Source organism: Delphinus delphis, chromosome 18, assembly GCF_949987515.2.
Source record: "Delphinus delphis chromosome 18, mDelDel1.2, whole genome shotgun sequence".
Taxonomy (NCBI): Eukaryota; Metazoa; Chordata; class Mammalia; order Artiodactyla; family Delphinidae; genus Delphinus; species Delphinus delphis.
In genome coordinates, this window is record NC_082700.1 from 6,692,694 (window position 1) to 6,715,541 (window position 22,848).

At 43.6% G+C, this 22,848-nt stretch overlaps 1 protein-coding gene and 1 long non-coding RNA gene across 2 annotated transcripts in view; one reads left to right on the forward strand and one right to left on the reverse strand.

The window, feature by feature from the left end:
• Nucleotides 1-22,848, forward strand: part of LOC132413767 (uncharacterized) — a 146,141-nt gene that overhangs the window by 56,201 nt on the left and 67,092 nt on the right. The gene's annotated exons all lie outside the window — the stretch shown is intronic.
• The window catches only part of UBL3 (ubiquitin like 3), a 70,365-nt gene continuing 61,478 nt past the window's right edge, over nucleotides 13,962-22,848 (reverse strand). The window contains exons 3-5 of the mRNA XM_059995952.1: nucleotides 22,078-22,164; nucleotides 17,933-18,010; nucleotides 13,962-17,011 (exon numbers count right to left, since the gene is read on the reverse strand). Coding sequence (XP_059851935.1) covers nucleotides 16,959-17,011; nucleotides 17,933-18,010; nucleotides 22,078-22,164 — 218 coding nt within the window. The 3' untranslated portion in view covers nucleotides 13,962-16,958. The remainder of the gene's footprint in view (nucleotides 17,012-17,932; nucleotides 18,011-22,077; nucleotides 22,165-22,848) is intronic.

Genomic DNA, 22,848 nt, shown 5'->3' on the forward strand with positions numbered 1-22,848 from the left:
ATGGAAGCTCGGAGTCCTTAGCACTGGACCGCCGGGGAATTCATTATTTTCATTCTTCAGTGAATGAGTGAATGGGATAGATGGATAAATGGATGGATGCAGGGATGGTAGTTACTGGTTAAAGACAATCGTGCAACTCTGGGTCCTAATCCAGATTGGTCTGTCAGAGTATCAAGGAGCAGACACAGCCTGATGAATGGTCGGAGTATATATAGCTGCCTATTTGAACTAGAAAAATTAAGTCCTCCCAAATCACCTGGTCCCACCTCCTGGAAATTTTACCAGTCAGGGTTATCCCTTTGTGCTGGTCCTCAAGAAACTTGTACTAAAATTCCAATAATTCTAGGAGAGTTCAGTCCTCACGAGCTGTATTTTAGGCAGCAGAATTCACGGCTGAGCCCTGGAGATCAGGGAGAAAGAGGATGGGGAAAGAAGAGACATGGGGAGGTGGGGAGGGAGACACACCGTGAGTGAGGCCCTGAGACGGAGTCAAGCCCGGGAAGGCGTCATCAGCTTCACACATTTGCCAAGATCCCACCCTTTTATGCTTCACCATCCAGCAAAAAGTCATTTCGCTGTTTTGAGTTTTTCCCCCAAGGCACAAGGATACAAAAACAAACCAAGGAAACTTCTTTAGAGGTAATTGGAAGCACATGGGTATGAGATGTTTAGCATTTGAATATATCCTCTTGGAAAACTCACTCATTCATCCCTTTACTCATTAAAGAAATACTATTGTCGATCATGTGCCTGGCCCCGGGGAAACTGGAAATAGAGAAAGAACCAAACAGACTGCGTTTCTACCCCCATAGGATAGAGGGAACTTCCCACAGGGCTTTTAGAGAAAAAGACGTGCGTTCTTCTGGGTCCACCCAGACTACCCTGGGCTTGTAACTGCCTGGGAGCCGTGGGACAGGGGGGATCTGGGGAAAGTTGGGAACTGGATGACATTGTTGAGAGGCACGAGAGCATCGAAAGGGAAAGGAAAGAATATTCTCTTTTCCCATCTTTTTAAATCTTTGGTGCCAGGACCTGGGCAGATGAGGGGAGAGAGGGATGTGGTTAGAAGCTGTACTCCAGGAAGTGTCACCAGTGTGGTTTGAATTACGCTAATGGCCTGATGCCAGCCTGTAGCTTTGAAGCTTTGCTGCAAATAGAGAAAAGATGTCTGATCTGCAAAGGAGAGTTTAACTGGCTGGTGATGCGAGAATCAGCTCTGCGGCATCTTATTTCACTTTACTTATTTCCTTTTGTTCCCGGTATTCAATTTCTACCCTTCTGCAGTTACGTAAGAGCTGGACACTTCGTGTTCCAGCATCCTGCCCTTAATGAAATTCCTTCTATTCCTTTTCTTACTTTTCTTACACATTCTTCCCCCCAGGCCATTACAGAGGGCACGTACAAAATACAGCGATTCTGCGATTTCAATAAAAAGCCACGTAATCTCTTCCTAAAGCACCACTCCGCTTCGGAAAAGTCAGTATTCCTCCATTGGCAATTTCCCATAATGTGGTTAGTTTAACAAAATTTGAAAAAGCCAAAATGTTGTGAGAACAATTGCATTCTTCAAATTCTCCTTAATTTCCTACCCTCCAGTGTTTCTTAGACTGTTTCACGTCTTACCTCATTGTTGGCTAAGGGAGAAGGTCAAAAAAAGCTGGCCTTGAACCATTTCAGAAGAAGGGGTGTATCAGTCAGGGTGGCTTGGTTGTAAGGGATAGAAACTTTCCGTGAGTGAGCCCAAGTGGAAAAGGCATGGACGGAGGGTGTGGGGCTTGTTAGCAGAGGGACGGGAGGGCGCCTAGGCAACAAAAGGAGCAGATGTCCCCCGTAGAGGCCCAAAGCGAGCGGTCCCTTCCCATCCCACACGCAGCTGGACAATCATGAGGATGGTGGGGACGCAGCTGCAAGAAGAGGTTCTCCTGTTCGGAGAAGGTGCCTGGGCTGAAGGCTTGAGTGTGCTTAATGGGCAGAATGCTCGTTTTCTTGCCCCATGGTGCGGGGCCCCGTTCTGGACTCCCCTGCGTGGCAAAAAGGGAAAGCTTTCAGCAGAGCTGTCTACAAGAGCTGTATCCACTTCCTCCCCAATGGAGCTTCCAGCCACCCGTCTCTGCCCTGGAACTGTGCATGGCTAGATTCCCCACAGCCTCCATACTGCCAACTCCAGTGGACTTTCTGGTCCTCCTGTTGCTCTGCCGGACACTATTCCCTGGGCATCTCTGATACGCCCCGTCCTTGCCCTGTCCTTGCCCCGTCCTGCGCTGGCCTCTCCTTCGTGCTCTTCTGCCAGCTTCTCCTCCTCCTCTGGCCCCCTAGTTGTGGGAGTTGCTCAAGGCTTGGCCCTGGGCCCTCTTCTAGTCTCTGTGTTCTCCCGTTAAGCAGGTCCATCAGTAACATTCCCGCTTAGGGGTGCCCCGGGCACCTCAGTCTTAACATACAAAACATTTATTTTCCCACAGTTCTGGAGGCAGGAAGTGCAAGGTCAAGGTGTCCGTAGGGCTGGTTTCCTGCCCCCCCCCCTTTGCAGACGCCTTCTCCCTTTGTCTTCATGTGGCCTCTTCTCTGTGTGCACGCGCGAATCGCAGACATCTCTCCCTGTGTGTCCTAATCCCTCTTCGTATAAGGACAGCAGTCATCTTGGATTAGGGCCCCAGCCTAGAGACTTCAGTTTAGCTTTAATCACCTCTTTGAAGACCCTATGTGTGTACAGTCGCACTGTGGTCCTGGGGGTTAGGACTTCAACATAGGAATTTGGGGATGGACACAATTCAGCCAAAACACGGTATTTTTATGATCTTATTTTATTTTATGGGAATTGATGCTGCCTGCCTTAAGCACAACACAATTTTAATGAACCCCACTTGGACAATAATTTTTCATGACCATTTGAACACCGATTACAGACTTAATTGGATACATTTTCTAAACAATTTAAACTAAAATTATAGTCTTACCATGACTGACCGTTCGAAACCTTCAGTATTTTCATTTTAAATTCTAGAGCGGACGGCTTACGTACCACAGTATGTTAGTTTTAACAACTACATGGTTTTACACTATAGAAAGGCTACAGACACACTGAAGATGGCTTTGACAATCTGGTAATATCGCCTGCATCTTCACTAGGACGCAGTTTAAAGGTTGTACCCAGTACTCGAAGGTTTCCTCTGAGGCTCCTTCCTTCCTGCTCCCATGGAGCTTGTCTCGTGTTTCCACCGCCCTCCTCGACTGTGCGCAGCTTGCAGAATACTGTATGTGTTCCAGTCTGGATTGTGGGTTAATCAAACAAAGACTGTGTATCCACACGTCTTTCCATCCCTCGGCATCTAGCGAAGGTGCCCCCTAGCAGGTGTTATGGTTTGAATTGTGTCCCCCACAGATTTGTGTGTTGAAGCCCTAACTGCTGGTCCCTCAAAATGTGACCTTTTTTGGGAACAGGGTCATTACAGATGTAACTGGTTCAGATGAGGTCCTACTGGAGTAGGTTGGGTGGGTCCCTGACACAATATGACCGGTGCCCTTATAAAAAGAGAAGTTTAGACACGGACATACACCTTGCGAAGATAAGGACAGACATTGGGACTCTGTTACAAGCCATGGGACATCTGGGCCGGAGGCATGGAACAGATTCTCCCTCCAGCCAACCCCGCTGAATGCTTGAACTTGGACTTCTAGCCTCCAGAACCGTGAGGTAATCTCTGTGTTTAAGGCACCCAGTTTGTGGTACTATGTTATGGCAGCTCTAGAAAGTTGAAAAAGTGAGTATCAATAAACACAGTGAAAAGGAGCCTTATTAAAAGTGTACTGGGGGAATTCCCTGGCAGTCCAGTGGTTAGGACTCAGAGCTTTCACTGCCTAGGGCATGGGTTCAATCCCCGGTCCGGGAACTAGGATCCTGCGTGCCACGCCAAAAAAAAAAAAAAAAAAAAGTGTACCCAGTACAGCATAAATTAACACAGCATTGTAAATCAACTATACTTCAATAAAATTTTTTTAAAAAGAAGAAAAGAAAAAAAGTGTACCCAGACAATAGGCATCACTGGGCCATGTGAGTCCCCTTCCTAGAAATACTTGTTGACTTGATTCTCTTTGGTTTCTTTGTCCCTTTTGTGCTCTCTCTCCTCCTGACAGGGCTGCATGGGCTCTTTTTTTTTTTTTTTAACATCTTTATTGGGGTATAATTGCTTTACAATGGTGTGTTAGTTTCTGCTTTATAACAAAGTGAATCAGTTATACATATACATATGTTCCCATATCTCTTCCCTCTTGCGTCTCCCTCCCTCCCACCCTCCCTATCCCACCCCTGCAGGCGGTCACAAGAGCTGATCTCCCTGTGCTATGCGGCTGCTTCCCACTAGCTATCTAGAGGCATGGACATATATGCATGGACTCTTAAGTGACAGGCAGGAAGCCTGTTTCTTGCACTGCACAGGGTGCCTCAATCTCTCTCCGACGAATCAAATATTCTTTGAGCGCCGCTGAGGCACATTTGCCTAGAGTAATGCACACCCAAAATAAAGGCTCAGATGAGAAGAGCTTTATGACCCAAGCTCACCAGCACAAACTTATTTGCAGACACATATTTTTAACCAGCTCAGCAGCTGTCCCTGGGCCGGGCACAGACTGTACAGCGATGCTGTGTTTCTGGCTTTCACATTTGTGTACGATCTTGGAGACCATTCTCCACTGTTTACAGCTACAGCTACATTTCTTACTTGGGAGCCCGTTGTGGGGATCCCCACAGCAGTTTTGGGGAACTGAGACAGAGAACCAATTTGCATTTGCACTCATGCACATACCCCCTCCTGTCAAGTGCTAGGTTCTGAGTGTCCTGTTGCTTAAAATTCAGGTGTCCAAGCAGCTAGGGGCCAGGATCCACAAAGCTGCCACCTTCACGTTTATTTCTTTGTTCAGTAGGGATGCCTTGCCTCCCGATGCATCCAGAAGGAAGAAAGCAGCTGGGATGGGTCCGTGAAAAAAAAAAAGGAAAAGGAAAGAGGAAAGGAGGGTCACATCTTTTGAGCCCTTACGTGTGTGAGTTCTGGGCAGATATTAGCTCATTAAATCTCAACACTGATCGAACCACTGGGACACTGGGGATGGTACCTCTATTTCACATGGAGCGATGGATGTTAGAGGAGTTGAACGATGTGCCCACACCCATTAGACTGGTTTATGGGGGCGCTGGGATTAAAAGCACATCTGTCTGACTCTTGGGCTTGTGTTTTTCCACATTACCGCCAGAGGTTATGTCAAGGCTGGGTAGCTGGGTAGACAGTAAACAGAAAAGGAGGCTAAGGGTTATTAACGGCTGTGAGTAGGTGTAAAACAGAGCTTAAGAGTTTTAGGACAACCAAGGAACAGGTTGCTGAGCTCTCGTCCTATAAATAGGTCAAAGCAATTCATCAAGACGAAAAACGTTTTGAGAAATTTGCTACAAAGATCTTTTGTCAAAAAAAAAAAGAAGGTCATGAAGAACCTAGGGGCAGGACAGGAATAAAGACGCAGACGTAGAGAATGGACTTGAGGACACGGGGAGTGGGAAGGGTAAGCTGGGACGAAGTGAGAGAGTGGCATGGACATATATACACTACCAAATGTAAAAAGATAGCTAGTGGGAAGCAGCCCGCATAGCACAGGGAGATCAGCTCGGTGCTTTGTGACCACCTAGAGGGGTGGGAGAGGGAGGGTGGGAGGGAGACGCAAGAGGGAGGGGACATGGGGATATATGTATATGTATAGCTGATTCACTTTGTTATACAGCAGAAACTGACACACCATTGTAAAGCAATTCTACTCCAAGAAAGATGTTAAAAAAACAAAAAGATCTTTTTTCATTATGCGGTCAATGTAATGATGTATAAGGCCTTCCACCATTCAGGAACTGTCTAATCGCCCCCTTGGGAAGCGGGGCCACGCTGGTGTGGGTTCAGCTGGGGATGTGTCTAGGGGTGTGGGCAATGTTGGGAGGTGAGTGGCATTTACTAGAAGCAGGGCCTGGACACCAAGGAGATGCCAGGCCAGAGTCAGAAGGAACAGGTCAGTGCTGGGTCTCCAAGCCCCGTGAGGCTGGGCCCAAGGGGGTGTGTGTGTGTATGAAAGATGGAACCAGTGCTTGAACAGGTCAAGAAGGTGGAAATAGAGTACGTCCGGGTCATTCCCGACCCAAAGGCAATCTGCTTCTGTGCTTTGTTTCTTTTTTAAAGTAGCACCTATGGCCTCTGGGGCGCACGTGTAAGGCACGTACAGAGAACAGGCAGAAGTCGTTTCCAACTGGCCGTTTTTGACATCCACCCTTGATTAGAAGTGAGAGCACAGTTGAGCTCCAGGAAGGCTCCCTGCGGGTGGTTCAAGTAATGGCATGTAGCCCCTGGACGCAGGGGACGCTGAGAACAGCTGGGACAAATGGGCGTGAAGCAGCTGAGGGTCTCCAGCCTTCCCATGCCCTGGGATGGCTGCAGACCTGCCTGGGACAGGACCTGGGAGCCAGAGCGGCCTGTTAGTCTGAAGAAGGGCCATGTGTGACGTCACACAGATGATGTCACCCTGCCCTAAGGGTTCTGTCTGGTCCGTCTCCCCAGGCTCAATGAGCAGACGCTCCCTGGCGCTGACTCCAGAGCCTGCGATGTGACCCAGCATGGGGACTGCTCTGTTCTCGAGGCCTGGTCGTCAGCCTCCGTGGGAATGTGTACTGAGACCCTGTCATGGAGCCTCACCCATCAGGCCTGCGCTGCAGCCTGAGGCGTCGGCAGACAGGTTGGGTAACGGAATATAGGCAAGCTGTGTACTTTGTCCATGAAACAGGGCCCACACTCTAAGGGGGACTCGCCTTCTTGGAAAAGAATTCTTCTCCCCATCCCTTGGGCCTGGCCTTGCCAGCTGCAGGGATTTCTTCTTCTTCTTCTTCTTCTTTTTTTTTTTTGGAGCTTTATATCTATTAGAAGTTCCAGAGTCAGGAGAATCACCACCAATATTACACAGGCTACCAGGAAACTGCTGACACTCGCACTGAGCAAAAACACCTGCCACACAGCTGCTCTCTTCCCACGGCACGGCTTCAGCCAGGTAGACCCTCCTCTGTGGTAATCTTCGTCCAGATTTGACAGGAGCTGCGAGCCCGCCGTGGAGAGGTCAGCCACAGCCAGGGGCATGGCTCCCGTGCAGCGGGTGAACGTTGCCTGTCGGCACCAGCTGCAGGGATTTCTCTCCAGCGGTTAAAATAAACAGTCCACACGTGCGTGGCCAACCTTGGAGGAAAGGTGTCAGGAAGCAAAGAGGCCACAGGATTTGAAGTCAAATGTTTTGAGAGCAGCTCGGCTCTCTTGGCTTGGGAAGTAGCTTTTCTTTGAGTTTTAGAGTCTTAACTTTTGAATTGGAGGTCAAGGTGGTGCTCACGTGGTCCAACCTCCGCATTTTATGGCAAAGGAGACTGAGGACAAGTCCATCCGGGATTGCCATTGGATGGGAGAGCTGAGGCCCTAAGCCTACTCTGACCCTCGGGGCTGGGCTTCTCTGTCCCGTGAAGAGGACCAGTGGGGACACGGGGGTCAGAGAAGCCCCAGGGGAGACAGATGTGCTCTGGATCTGGAACTAGAGGACCCAGGGAGACAGTTACATCGCAGGGGAAAGCGAGAGGGCGGGTGAAGGGGTAAGTGCATGAAGGACAGACATGAAGGGTATCTTCCCGGGGCCAGTGAGGGCACCAGGCTGATAGGTTTGGGGGGAAAGTGAGAAGTAAAGCTGGGTAGTGTATTGGTCAGAGCGAAGGATTGCAGAAACCAGGGTCCCTCCCAGCTAGTTAAAGCAGAAAGGACTTAATGGTATATATATCACCTAGAGAATGGAACAGATAGACAAAGAGGCTCTAAGCTGAGCCTCCAAGAGTGAGTCCCTTCCCCACGTGGAAGAACTGGGCTGCCGGGAGGGCTGAGGCCTCCGTCATGATCAGAAAGCTGCCACACTAAGATGCTGCCTGCAAACTAGAAGTCACTGCCTCCAAGCCAGAGCGCACGGCCTGTGCCATTTGTACCAGCAAAGCGGATGCTCTGTGCCCGGCTCCTCTTCCGACACACCCCAGCTGTGAATCAATCTCCCCGGGATGCCTCCGAGAGGAGGAACTTAAAACTGGACCTCTAGCTGCAAGAGAGTCAGGAGAATGGATCTTAGCTTTCACTTGTGCAGCTAATGCAAAAGGGTTTGGAATGAGTGTTGAACAAGCCAGTCCCCGGGATTCGCTGCAGGTGGAGAGCCCAGAGCCGCAGGAAGGAGACCTGTGCCAGGGAGCTGGGATTTTTGTGGTCAGAAGTGAGGAGTCACTGAGAAGTTCTGGGCCCCAGAAGCGTCATGAAAAAAGTGATTTTGAAAAGATTTATCTAAAAACATTATTCCAACCAGATTTGTCACCAGGAAGTCTTAGGTAAAAAAGAAGATATAGGAGACGGTTGCTGTGATCTGTTAATTATCTCAGAGATAAAGAAGGCCTGGAGCAGGGACAGCAGGAGCAGAGAGGAAGAAAATAGTAACTAACAGTAAATTGAGACTATTCAGTGACTGATGAGACAGGTAACAAAATGAACCACAAACTCTGTGAGCAGAGACTGTCTCACTTGTCCTTGAACTCTTAGTGCCTCCCCCAGTGCATGGCTTACAGTAGATGCCCAATGAATGGACCTCAGGTGAGCGAGAAAGACAAGTCAAGATGGTAAATGATCATCAAAAGGCAGGTGATTAAATAACTTTAAAACAGTGAGACAACAGATTTTGCTATTTTTCCCTCTTTTTTTTTTTTTTTTTTTTTTGCGGTACACGGGCCTCTCACTGCTGTGGCCTCTCCCGTTGCGGAGCACAGGCTCCGGACACGCAGGTTCAGCGGCCATGGCTCACGGGCCCAGCCGCTCCGCGGCATGTGGGATCTTCCCGGACCGGGGCACGAACCCGTGTCCCCTGTATTGGCAGGCGGACTCCCAACCACTGCGCCACCAGGGAAGCACCTATTTTTCCCTCTGTGACCGGCAACTAGAAAAGCACTTCACACAGAGTGTGTGGGGGGAGAGACGGAGGGGGGGAGGAATATGGGAGAAAGTGAAAAATAGAGCTGATTCTCCGGCAGAAGTGAGGGACTAAGACGGTGCCTGAGTTGGGAGAATAATCCGACCCTGAGGGTCACCCCAGGTGGGAATGAACAACACCCTCAGCCGGGCGGGGGGACACCAGCTCCAGACCCTCAGTGACACATCAGCAGAGAGAGCAGGGGAAGCTTCTCCAACAGAGCCTGCACACCCCGCAGCTGAGTTTTCTTTCTTTTCCTTCCATCCCCCTCCCCCCCACCCATTTCCACAAACTCCACAACATCATACTTAGAGAACTAAAGTATACATTTCTTAAAAAGCAAAGGACTGGACCCAGCTGAGAATCAAAGTGCTGACATCAGAAGAAAGACGGAGGTCATCTCAGTGACTGCACACGGAAAAGACACCAATGTTAAAGCAGAGAAGATAACACATCCGGCCCGTGAATGGTGAGAATCCAATAGACGCACAGTTGGTGTCCCTGAAGCAGAGGATTGACAAGAGGACCAGAAGATGTCCTGAGAGATACGTATGAAAAATTTCCCGGGCAGAACTGAATCTGCAGGTTAAAAGCACACTCCACATTCTTGGAGATTTTGACACCGAAAGCTCTTTGCCAAGGCATAGCCTGGAGAAGCTGTTGAACTTGAGGCTTAAACAAAGGAATCTCCAGGCATCTAGAAAAACACAAATCAACTACAAGAGAGACAAATTAGACTGGCCTCAGAATTGTTCACAACAGTCAGAGCCTGAGAACATTGGAGCAATGTCTACCAAGTTCTGAAAGAACGTGCAGCCTGAGATCATTCCACCCCATCAAGGTGTCATTCAAACGTAAAGGTAACAGACAGACACCTTTAGGCAGTGCTGTGAACCTTCTTTAAAAGATATTTTACAATAACAACTTAACCCACTGATAGATGACTCATGATTTAAAACCATCAGGACTCGGGAAGCTTTGATGAAAGATTGGTAAGTGAATATGGAATCCATTTAAATGTAGAGTTAAAACTGAATAATTATGATACCACGTAATTAGAGAGCAGTGTATGTGTTAGAAATATGGGAATTTTATGGGATATGGGAATATTAAAATATGGGAATATTAAAATAATCATATAACTTAACAAAATTCAGAGGGGGTCAGACGGAAGAAGTAATACCTCTTTCATCTTTCAGAGAAAGGAATCAATTAGTATTGTCTGAAACTGAAACATAAAGTACTAAAGATAAATAGTAACCCCTTCTTTTTCTTCAAAATCACTCTTTCTTTAATCCTAGAGGGATATTTAGGAAACAACCCTCTGGTGGTGAAGAAACTTTTATGTGACAGTGATTCTTTGAGTTTCATTTCCATGTCTTTTGTTGAATGCAACTAAAATTCAAAACAGCTTTTGTTGTATGACCCCAAGTTTATAAAGCAGTTTTGCTTATGAACCGTCTCTGCTGTCATCATGAACAGAGAATACTCAGATCATGTTCTTATTTGTGCGTGATGGGCTTGGGGTGAAACTAAAGTGAAAACACTTTTCACCTCTTCATGTTTAAGACTCTGAATTCTTTATAATAAGCATTTTTAAAAATACAGAAACAGTGCATTTTATTTTATTATATAATTTATTACCGTAGAAAGGCTGGAGGGAAATCGCCAAGTCCCTTCTGGGGGTGTGTGAGTGTGCATGACTCAGTGGTGCAGCCCCACCTGCAGGAAACGTCCAGATTTCGGAGTTACGGGTGGGGTTTCTGAGCTTCCTCGCGTCGTGGCCCCGGCTCGCTTTGCAAGCCTCCACTTTCTCATTGCCTCCCTGTCAAAGTCAAGTCCTCCGTGCTCCAGCCACACCGAGCTACTCACAATTGCCTCGCCAGCGTGCCCGCTTTCATTTCTGGGCCTTTGCATTTCTGTTTGCTCTGCTTGCATCGCCCTCTGCCCATTTTCTCCGAAGCTCTGCCGGGCTCCTTTTCCTGGGTAAGGCCTACTCATGTGTTTGAAAAAAAATTTTATTTTTCTTTTACTGTGGTAAAATATATATAGCATAGAATTTACCATTTTAAGCATTCTTAAGCGTACAAGCCGGGGCGCTAAGTGCATTCACGATGTGCGGCCATCCCCACTGTCCACCTCCAGAGCTCTTTTCATCTTCCCAGACTGAAACTGTGTCCCCGCGTCCCCATCCTTGCCTTCCCCCAGCCTCTGGTCACTTCTGTTCTACTTTCCATCGCTATGATGCCTATTCAAGGTACTTCGTATAAGTGGAATCATACACTATTTGTCCTCTTGTGGCCTCTTATTTCACTTAGAATAGTGTCTTCAAGGCTCATCCGTGTTGTAGCATGTGTCAGAATTTCCATCCTTTTTAAAGTTGAATAATAGTCCATTGTCTGACGATACCACATTTTGCTTTTCTATTCATCTGTTTGGGTAGTTGCCACCTTTTGGGTACTGTGAATAATGTTGCTGTGAACACTGATGTACAAATCCTTCTCATTTTTATGGATTCCACTTCGACATTATTTCTCCCCGTGGGTATCGCGGCTGGGATGCTGGGGGTCTGGCCTCGTGGTCTGGGAGCGGGTGGTGGTAGTGAGCATGCGCAAAGGCACGCAGGGAGGAGGGGGTCTAGGGCGATGCGGCAGGAGGGGCGCAGGAGCAGTACTACTCGGCGTGCGCAAGGTCTCCTAGAATCCAAAGCGGCTGGGACCCTTATTCCCCGTCTCCATCCTCTCGCCCGGTTTCCATTTCTACTTTAACTTCACTTACTGCAGTCTTTCCACCGTATTGTGTTCTCGGTATTTAAGTGGTTCTGGTTTTGGTCATTGGCAAGAATTAAGGAGACCATTCCGAGCCACGAGTGTTCTGATTTAGTTCAGCTGATGTGAGCAACCCAGGCGTCAATAGGAAAAAGTAAAAAATTAAAATAATGAAAACTCCCCCGGTGGTTCCGGCATGCAGCCAGGGTCGGCACCCAGCAGTGTATCCCTGCCATGTTCTTTTTGTTTTGAGCACAGCAATCGTGTACTTTCTATTTCCGTTCAACCCCCGTTCATTCCAGACCTTTCTAACACCATTCTCAGAGGTGTCTGACACTTACTAGATTTCTCCTTGATTTACATAGCCAAACACCCGGTTCTGCTCATGCTGTTTAAATTACAATGGGAGAGCTGACTTGTGGCCACAGTGATCTCTTCAGTGTCTTTTTTCCTTCCTCATCGGGATAATTTGTGACTACATAGTGATTTACTTGTGAGAGATCTGCACGCAGAATCTTCCTATTTTTTCTCCTTTTCGTAAGCTACTTCTTCATGATGTCTAGAACACACATGCGTGCTGGGCCCTCCATTTCCGACATAAGGCCCTCTGACAGCTCTGATGGGCGGTCAGATGAGTTCTTGGGCCAGTCAGTGCTAAAAATGTTTATTTTAAAATAATCCCTACAACCCTACAAAATAGGTATTATCCTTACTCTATATATGAAAAAACGGAAGCCCAAAGATTAAGTAACTGGACCTCGAAGCCAGGCCTGATTCCAAAGCCCTGCTGGTCTCGGGCATGGCATCCCGCAGTCTGAGGGCTGAATGGCAGTTATCAGTCAAAATGGAGATGTGTTCATCAAATTTTTTAAAACGCTTGAGAAACACTGGTGGAAGGTTGCACGCTAATTAGTGGAACTCAGTTAAGCAAAGCCCCGGAGAGAAAACCTCGTGATGCAGAAGGGGACCATGAGAAGGGCCAGGCTCCAGAACGCCGGAAAAGCCATCTTATCCAGCAGATAATTGAGAACGGAATAAATTCCCCTCTTTTATTATCACATGGAACATGTGGACAGTCTAAAAAGCAACACCGATTAAAACCTTGAGGTTCCAGTTCCGTGTGTGGTCAGGCACTATTCCCCTCTAGATCCTGTTCCCTCCTTGTTATTTAAAAGGAGCAAAGTGTCTTCTACTACAACGTAGACTCCCCTTACACCAAAATAAGGCTTGAGAAATGTCTGTAGAAAATAAAAATCAGATACTGAACAATGTCTGAATGTGTAATAACTACACTCTAGAATCAGTTGAGTCTCTGCCTCAGACTCTTTTGGTTTTAAAACAAATCACTTCCAGAGCCACGTTAAGAAATATATGTTTGTTTACCCAATTCCTTTTCTCCCCCCCCCCCCCCCCCCCGCCGTGCCACGCGGCATGCAGTGGAAGTGCAGTCTTAACCACTGGATCGATCACCAGGGAAGTCCCCCAGTTCCTTTTTTTATTGGTTGAATCAAAGGAGAGATTGACATCCCCTTTCCCCAAGTATTGATTTACCATGCCTACTGTATACTTCTTGAAAGTTGGCGTTTTGAAAAGGAGGCAGAATAAAAAAAATTGAAGGACATTTGATGTCATTGTCAAGGGCCACAAAATAATAAATGAAGTATGTTTTCATATTGTAGTACTGGCTTAAACTTGACCGAGACTTGGACGTTTATTTACTTTTGTCCACGAACTCTTTCGGAAGCCAGTCCCCACCCCATCCCCAGGTCTGTGAAAGGGCTTCACACACGCTGTATTCTTCCGAAGAAAGCGCACCAAGCGCTCGGAGCCGCAGAGGGGAGCCGCAGCCAACCACCCGCTGCCCACGTCCGAGAAGCCCACTCTGCTAGGTCAGGGAAACCGTGCCTAGGAGACAGCCAGCAGCCTGCAGTTTTGTTTCAACCACAAGTATAGGTTACACGCCCTTCTTCAAGCCCTCCTCCCACCCCTAGTCACTCTGTTTGGCTAACCAGTGGCTATATTGCAAAATAATAATGGGAAAAAAATTAAAGAGATGCCTGCAACAGTTACCAGTAAGGGTGGTGTGAAGGTACACAGAATTTTGGTTGATCACTTCTCTTTGGTTTCGGTAACAGAGAAGAAAAAAAGGCTGACATAATGCTGATTTTACTGAGGAATGTAATAAAATAAATGGAAGGAAAAAAGAGAAAAATAGTAGAGACAAAGAATATTTCTACACCAAAATTATGAAGTCATTTAAAAGAAGGGAAATATTCTACAACAGATGAAGAAAGTTTTAATTTCTTTTCACATTAAACATTGTTCACCACAGTCAGCTAACAGAAATTATTGTAACGTTGGTCAAGATGACATAAAACAAAGGATAGATGTTTGTCATGAGAAAACCTCATGTAATGTGCGTGATGATGTTAAATACTACATTTTTCATGACAAGATACAACTTATCTTGAAGAGGAACCAAATAAGTCAGATCAAGGAGACATGCTGAGGTTTTAATAAAGAAGGAAAGCTTTGCCTTTTCCAGAATACTTCAAGTCTAGGACAATTTAGGTGAAAGACATGAGTTAAATACCAAGTGCTGGGCAGGGTCACAGGCCCGTAGCTCAGGTTTTATTTACAGGACTGGACCTCTGCGGCTCTCGCCTTTCAGCAAGCAAGCTGTTTGTGGCAGAGGGACCGTCAATGGGATATGATCGATCCGTTTTAACCGGCAGGCAGTCCAAGGAACTATTTTCAAAGGGATGGTTGAGTATCTTCATGTATACACTATTAAGGCATCTACATTTTTGGTGTTTCCTGTATGTAATTTTACTGCAATTTTCAAATTCTTCTTTGCATTTTGCACAACAATGATATCAGGTATTGAGAGACATAATTCTCTACTGATGAACCAGTTCATCCATTTTGCAAACTCCAAATTGAGGTCTTGTGAAGGGAAATTTATAATGTGGGAACACACAGAAAGATATATTGAAAACCAATAGAGAATATGGTTAACCATAAAATTTCAATCACAATTAAATGTAGTCTTTAACTTTGGAGAAACAGAAGAATAATTAGAATTAAAATAGTTATTAAAAATAATTACCAGTAGTTTGTATTAGGAAAGAATACAGCCATAAATGGCTTAATTGCCCAATTAAGTAACTACCAGAGTCTTCTTTAGTCCACACGAACAATTCACATGTGAGTTAGTCAGCAAAGCATATAAATGCTCGACATCTCTTGAATAGAACATCTTAGTGATAACACGGACTACATAATTCTACCCATTGTCGTGACTGTGCACAGATTAACCAGGTTAAATACCAGAGATACATTGGGATTCGTCCCAAACCTAACAGTAGAATATTAAACAAATTTTTTAAAGATTCAGAAATAAAAACTGAACAATTTTAACATGGAGGAGACAGTGCTTAAACAATTATCAACCTAATCAAGACCTTTAAAATTACCACCAAAATGCACTACAATATTTTTTTTATTTAGTTTACATAAAGGATCTGTAAGTCCAGGTTGCAGGAGGAAAATGTTCAGTGCTATTTACATTCATTTTAAAACTCTGCTCTATACAAATTTAATTCTGATCAGTATGAACAATATTTTCGTAGATCTACTGCATATAAAGCCTTTTCGTCAAAGCATTAACAATGAATAAAATAACCTGATTACCTTTAAACAAAGCTGACCGTTTGAAACGATTTACACTTACTATTTGTAAGGGCCGTGGACACTCATTTCAGTACAGAACATAACGTCAGCCTGCAAGTTCATTTTTATAAAGGCTAAAGTTATTTATATGGAACATTGTTCTATATACTACACGCCAATCTATATTTAAGTTCTATAGTTAGGTATTTTATAAGTTTTTTATTAAATATATTCTACACGTATTTGTAATTTCATCCAGGAAGAATTTCTTCCCAGTGAAAAAATATAAAATCTTTTCTATTTTTTACAGGTTTAGATGAAACTAGCTCATGCTTTAGTGCTGTGCAAATTGTTTCTAGCATATCAATTTTTAAATTATTGGTACAAAACAAAACAATGGCATCCCTAATCAAGTGTGCCTTGAAAATCAGCTGTTGACTTTAATACAATTGCAAGCACTAATACCCAATGCAAACTACATAAAGAAACAAAATTAGTCCTATGGAGAATTTTTTAATTTTAAGAATTCATCTGAGGTCTCTAATGAGTAACTGTGACACTGGACACAGAGATGAGCAATAATTATGGAAAAATTCAATTTGCTGATATTCAAATACACAAAAGTGATGAATAAATGAGGTTTTCTAATATTTCTGTGCAATCACGGAGGTCTACGAGTGACTGGAATTTACCCCTGCGTTAAGGCTAGGACGCGAGCTCTCACCCATCTTGTGCTATGTGAACCAGCCCTCCGTCACTGTCTGACTAGAGTGCACATGTTAAAGGAAAAACAACTAGTCTCATCAGCCCTCTGCTGAGTAATTTCAACAAGAGGCACGTTTTGTTTCTTCACTTGTTGCAGTGAGAACAGTCGCACTCAGTGTAGGATTCTGTGCCAGCGCAGCCGCCACGGCTGACTTTGGTAGCATTCACCCAACATTTCAGTTTCTTTTCCATTTTTTACTCTCATGTTAGCCCAGTAATTAACTTCATTAACTGCTGTGTCTTCCAGTGTGGATTGTATATATGAGTATATTTCTAGGTACCATAAACCATGTTATAAATTCTGCTGATGAAGAAAATAACCGTCAATCTTTTTTAGTGCACACTGTATTTGGAACACTTGATTTTGTTAGTTCTGGTAATGAAAATTTTTGTGGCAGCAAAATCGTTTCTGCTATGAAAGATAACTTGTTAACTTTTCCCCTGGAGATTGACTTGCATTCAAAAATCAATACATTTTAAAACTGCTCGACATAAACAAAAATACTGGAAATAAAAAATCATAGTGAAAAATGTTCTTGGTTCTTTTTACTTTCATGAGAAAAGATGACAGTGTTCATGTGATAGTTCAGGTCCACGTATTTATAGGCAGACTCTTCCTAAAGGTTCTGAAGCGACGTTGGGTCTCCTCTGGCCCAGCAGCATGAAAGACAAAGACTACATCACACCACACCTGGCAGACACTGTTTACAGGATCACACAGCAATTACTCTCTCCAGTCTTTTCGCGATTCCTCTGACCTAGGGAAGATGAAGAGAAGCCTTGTTTATAAAAATGCATGGGGGGACTCCCCGGGGGGGGGGGGGCTTCCCTGGTGGTGCAGTGGTTGAGAGTCCGCCTGCCGATGCAGGGGACACGGGTTCGTGCCCCGGTCTGGGAAGATCCCACATGCCGCGGAGCGGCTGGGCCCGTGAGCCATGGCCGCTGAGCCTGCGCGTCCCGGAGCCTGTGCTCCACATAATGGGAGAGGCCGCAGCAGTGAGAGGCCTGCATACCGCAAAAAAAAAAAAAAGCATGGGGAAAGGGGCATAATAAGAAACAGCAAGCATAGTAAGAAACAGGATTTTTCTGTTTAATGTTTGCATTATTTTAAATTAAAAAGCTATAGTAAATACCCTTTTAATTTTAGCCTGTTTCCAAAATGTCTGGTTATTTGCTTACTAACAAGTTCCATCCATAAACTATGAATAGTTTCTGGTGACTCGTTAGGTCTTAGCAATCGTCCACAAAGTCACCTTCCCTCTCCACTGAGACCCAGCTCCAGGATGGATGGTAGCACCTCATCCTGCACTATCCTCCACAAGCCTTCCCGGAAGCAGAAGGCTTCCACAAGGCAAGCAGATGGCTGGGCGGCGGGCGGGGCGCTGATACCTGTCTTCACCCCCAAAAGAGGCCCGCAGAGGTTTTTAACATAAGGGCCCACTTACCTACCCAGACACCCTAGAGATTCCACAGTCCTGCCCCTCCCTCTCCTCTCCCCCAAACCAAGATACACACATAAACACAGAGGAGAATCAAGGGACACGCTGATTTGGTTTGACTGCTAAGGACCAGTCACCATAAACTATGAGAACTTCTTCCCCTCAGAATTTCCGAGAAACGCGGAGCCACTTCTGAATGGCTGTGGCTCGAGTGAGAACCTTCTCGAGCGCACGGCTCACCTTGAGAGTTGGGCTCTGGCAGTGTCTCTCTGGCCACCAAGTGCATCACTGTTGTTTTGCCAAAAGGAAGTTTTAATGCTATGTGAAAAGCAGAAGACAACTTGTTACATATACACCAACCTGTTGAAATCACTAACCAAAATTGAAACCATTTTAAAAATTGATTGCTTTTTGTATGACTTCCTCAACAGATGGCATTTCTTACCAGAGAGAGCATCTCTTACAAAATGAAATTAGGTTCATATTATCAGAAACAATTTTTATAATTCAGAAATTATTTAGCTATGGCTATCAGCTTGACACATATATACACATTGTTTAAGGAAGGGGACAAGAGAAAATGCATAACTGGTTAATATTGGATAATCTTTAAAGGAGAGAAGGAATTTCAAAAAGGTTTTAAAGAATACTTTTTCTAAATTAGGGGGAAGTTTAGATTAAGAGACATTTGTTTCTAAACCTAATTATGTTTAGTCACATAATAAAATTCCTGCACCAGACAGGCCACTATAATGTAGAAACAGAAGAAATGACAAACATAATTTTAAACATAATAATAATATAATAATTTTATTATTTTTAACCTTATATGCTTCAATTAGAAAATAATTTTCTTAAAAAGGTTACTTTAAAAGAATCACTGTCTTGGCATTATTAGTAATCACTGTTTTCTAATCAAGTCTTTAAAAGGTTTTTCTCATTTATAAGTAATAATTTTTATTATGAAATATTTCAGACACAGACCAATATAACGCACCCATGAACCACTGACGCAAAAGTTTCATGGCAAATCCCTTTGTCATTCTGTGTATAAAATTAGAAGCAGCCGGTAGCTCTAACATCTGGAGTTGTTTCCATAGCCGTGATGTTTTAGTTCTGACGTTTCAAGCTAGTCTCTTCACTACAAGCTTAAGGCAGGCTTAGATCATTACGTAGCAAGCACTACCCTCCTACCACTTGCTCTTGAAACCTGCTCTATAGGATGATGGTTAAAAAGAGCCCTAATTATCTTCAATATTCCTAATATTTCATGTAATCAAGGTGAGTTTCCATCTTACTTAAAGCTAGCCAGCCACTACTTGGTCTGTTCTCTTAATTTCTGAAGTTAAAATGAAGCATCGTGGCCCCAAAATACACACTAGGCTGAAGAAAAAGGAGGGCCTTTATTGGATAATCTCCTGGGCCTGACTTAACACTGAAATGCAAACAGAACTTTATATGATGAAACATTTCACTAAATGTATTGGGAGAGCCTGACTGAATTTAAAATGTCCACATACCAAGCTGTGTTCCACTCTCACACCACCTTCTTGACTCCAGTAAGCCAGACCTGGGTTACAATTGCACCCTGCTACTTACTGACTGTAAGATGAGTTCTGAGAGTTCTGTTGACCCCTCCCTACGCCTCAGCTTCCTCCACCTAAATTGGAGATAGTAATTCTATCACCTGCCCCCTACCACTGTATTGATTAAAAGAAACAATCCAAGGAAAGTGCTTACCTCGGGGCTTGGCACAAAAAAGCATTCCATAAATATTACCATGATCATCATCTTTTTGAGCAGCCAGGAAAACAGACCTCAGAGAACAGGTAAGTGAACTGAGATGCAAATGTGGAGAAATGTGGGACAGGCCTAGAAAGCTGCTGAGGGGCTTCCTGTTTGAAGCCACAAATTCGATTGACGGGGACTTAGTTTTCTTCTCCATCTGAATTTTAACTAGAAATTGTAGACATTGATACTAAGAGACGGTAAAGGAAGAGGGATACCAGATCCAAGATGCTTTCTCTCCTTCACTGTGCTGCTTCTGCTTTCTACTGGGACACTGCACAGTACCCAGAAGAGAGGTTCTCACCCTTCACAGAAAAATGACCAGGGACGGCAAATCGGTAGTAGATTGGGAGACAGGGTGGGGGAGAGTGGGCATGCAGAAATCTGCATTTAAAAATAAGTATCCGATGCCCACAGAGCAAGTCTCAAGCCGTGCAAAGCAAGCCTAGGCCTTCTCCACACTAGCCATTCAACTGTATGACCCTGTGTGCCGTCTCCTCCTTATCCACATTCAACAATACAGGGAGACAGAGCCTTCCCTGGTGGCGCAATGGTTGAGAGTCTGCCTGCCGATGCAGGGGACACGGGTTCGTGCCCCGGCCCAGGAAGATCCCACATGCCGCGGAGCGGCTGGGCCCGTGAGCCATGGCCGCTGAGCCTGCGCGTCCGGAGCCTGTGCTCCGCAACGAGAGAGGCCACAGCAGTGAGAGGCCTGCGTACCTCAAAAAAAAAAACAAAAACAAAAAACAGGGAGACAAAGAAAAACAGCGACCAAAAAGCCACAAATAGTTCAATGTTATTACCCAGATTTACTGATCAACTTAAAAGGTCTAGGTTATATTCCTATGCTCTTTGTCTAAATCACTAAGACCAGAGATGGTTTGTTCTTGAAAAGACTGACAGCAACATAGAATGAGAGTAATAACGTAAGTCAATCTGTTAATCGGTCAAAAACAAATTCCAAAAACAAGTCAATAGTTTGATTTTAACACAAATTCTATTATCTTTAATATGAAGTTGGAACTTTGGGGCCACAACAGAGAGGTAATTAAAGAATTAAGTTGATAAGAAATTGCTCATGTAGATCAATACTCAAAGGGAAATGGAGTCTCAAGAGTCATTCGTGGAGTCAATAGATTAATTCAATCAACATTGACCCATCAACACTACAAGAGCTTATGTGAGGCACAGACAATCAAAAAAAGACTAAAATATGGTCCCATCCTTAATGAATGTAAAATATAGCCATAGACAACACATTAAGAATTGGTCCATGTAACTACACAAAGAGCTATAAAGAAGTAATAATAACAATAACTACAAACCAAAACAAGCTATATTTTAAACGGCAGATACCTCTCAGTAGATAGCAGCACTTTTTAGACCAGTGTTATCAATGCCTCCAAAACTTGGCTGTGTGTAAAATTACATACTGAAACACTCCATCGACTTGATATTGTCATAATAATCATTTGTATTCATCTACTCCAAGTCACATAGTATTTTAACAGTGAATTGTATGTGTTTCTACTATGTAATACCAGAGCACCTTGAAGGAAGAGATTCTTTTTCAACCCTGTATCTTTAATTGTTTAGCAGTGTTGGCACATAAGAAATAAATACATGCTGAATAAATGAATGAATGAACGAAAATATTCTACCTTTAAGGAAGAACAGATTAAACATTTCGATTATTAGGTTTAGAGGGAAAAAGTCATGACTATATGTAAACAAAGATATATTACAGTAGATCACTTCCTTTGCCTACATATTTCTAATTCTCATAATATATTTGAAATACTTGTACTTAAATAAAAACAAATCCTGCTGATGGTAGACAGTGTTCCACCCAGAAGGGGGCACTATTGAGCTACATTTCCCCATTCACATATAAAGAGCAGTAATAGCGAACAATTACAGTGTTTACTATGTGCCAAGCACTGTTTTATGTGCTCTGAATTTATAAACTAATTCAACCGTCCCAACCTATGAGGTAGGCACTATGGTTATCCTAATTTACTGATGAGGAAACTAAGACAGAAAGCAGTGAAGTAACTTGTTCAAGGTTACAGAGCCAGTAAGTAGTGGAGCTAAGATACAATGTAGACAATCTTGCTCTAAAATCTGCTCTTTCAGTCACTACACTACAGTTTCTCTAATGTTACTCACTTACCTTTATTCCTGCATGATTAGCAATTACATCAGTTAGAGTCAAACTGAAAACATACCTTCAGTATTCTATTTGAAAATCCATTACCATAAACTTTTCCTAGTTTGTGTGTCTCGCTTTAACTTAAAAATATTACATCTAAATTATATTATCCAGAAGTACACTTAAATTACATTTATAAAATATAGGTATGGACTCCCATCTGTAATGGCTTAGAGTTTATTCTACAAGGCAGTAAACACTTAATCATAGTGCTAAAATTAAACGGAATGAAAAATGTAAAGAAGTAGACATATCAAAAATTAGGCAAAATTCACAGTTTGAAATTATATATTTTTAGTAAGATAAGACATTAGCATTTAAACAAACAAATGAATAATGCTGCCATGAGACAGGCATTAAATCCCATTACAAAGGTAACTATTACCTCCTAATGTGACATTTCCATGTAGAAATCGTCCTTGATAAATAAGGCGTAGAATGTTTGGACTGCTGACCTGCTCTTCTTCCCAGTCTGAAAAGAACCAGGGAATTGTTAGGTGCATTTCAACATAAAATTAAGGTATTAGTGCATTGTTCTAAAATTCGGCTCCAAATCAGATAGAATACATCAGAGAAGACGCTTGGCGATTCCTTATAATTGGAACAGTCACGACCCACTTAATCACTGTTCTTGCTGTTCTCGTTAAATAGCAAGAGCTGCTTAAGGCTAGTTTTTGCTTCCTAAAGAACACTAAACTGTGCCAAAATATGGTCCTGAAGTTTAAAAATGAAAACAAATGAGTTGGGGAAAATCTAATCCTAGTTTAAAAAATGTCAGCTGAAAATGTTAATAACCAGTAATTAACAGAAAATATTATAATATTACCAATATTTGTACCTTTTAAAATATACATTTGAGGCTGGAAACAATAGGTTTAACAAAGATTTTTAAAAGAATTAATATATTGATATAGAGCATAACAAAAAATTATACCTCAATAACTGGAAAACAAACATTTAAAAAACCAGAACAACAAAAAAATTAGGTGTTTACTTTTGGGTAATGTTGATAACTTTATCGTTTTTTTGAAGCCAATTGATAAACATTACAGAAGACACAACTTTAGTTGACTTTACCCAAAATTCTCAGTATAAACTTGAAAAATAACATATTAGAAGGTGCTATATAAGTATGAAAGCTAGGATAATGTACAAA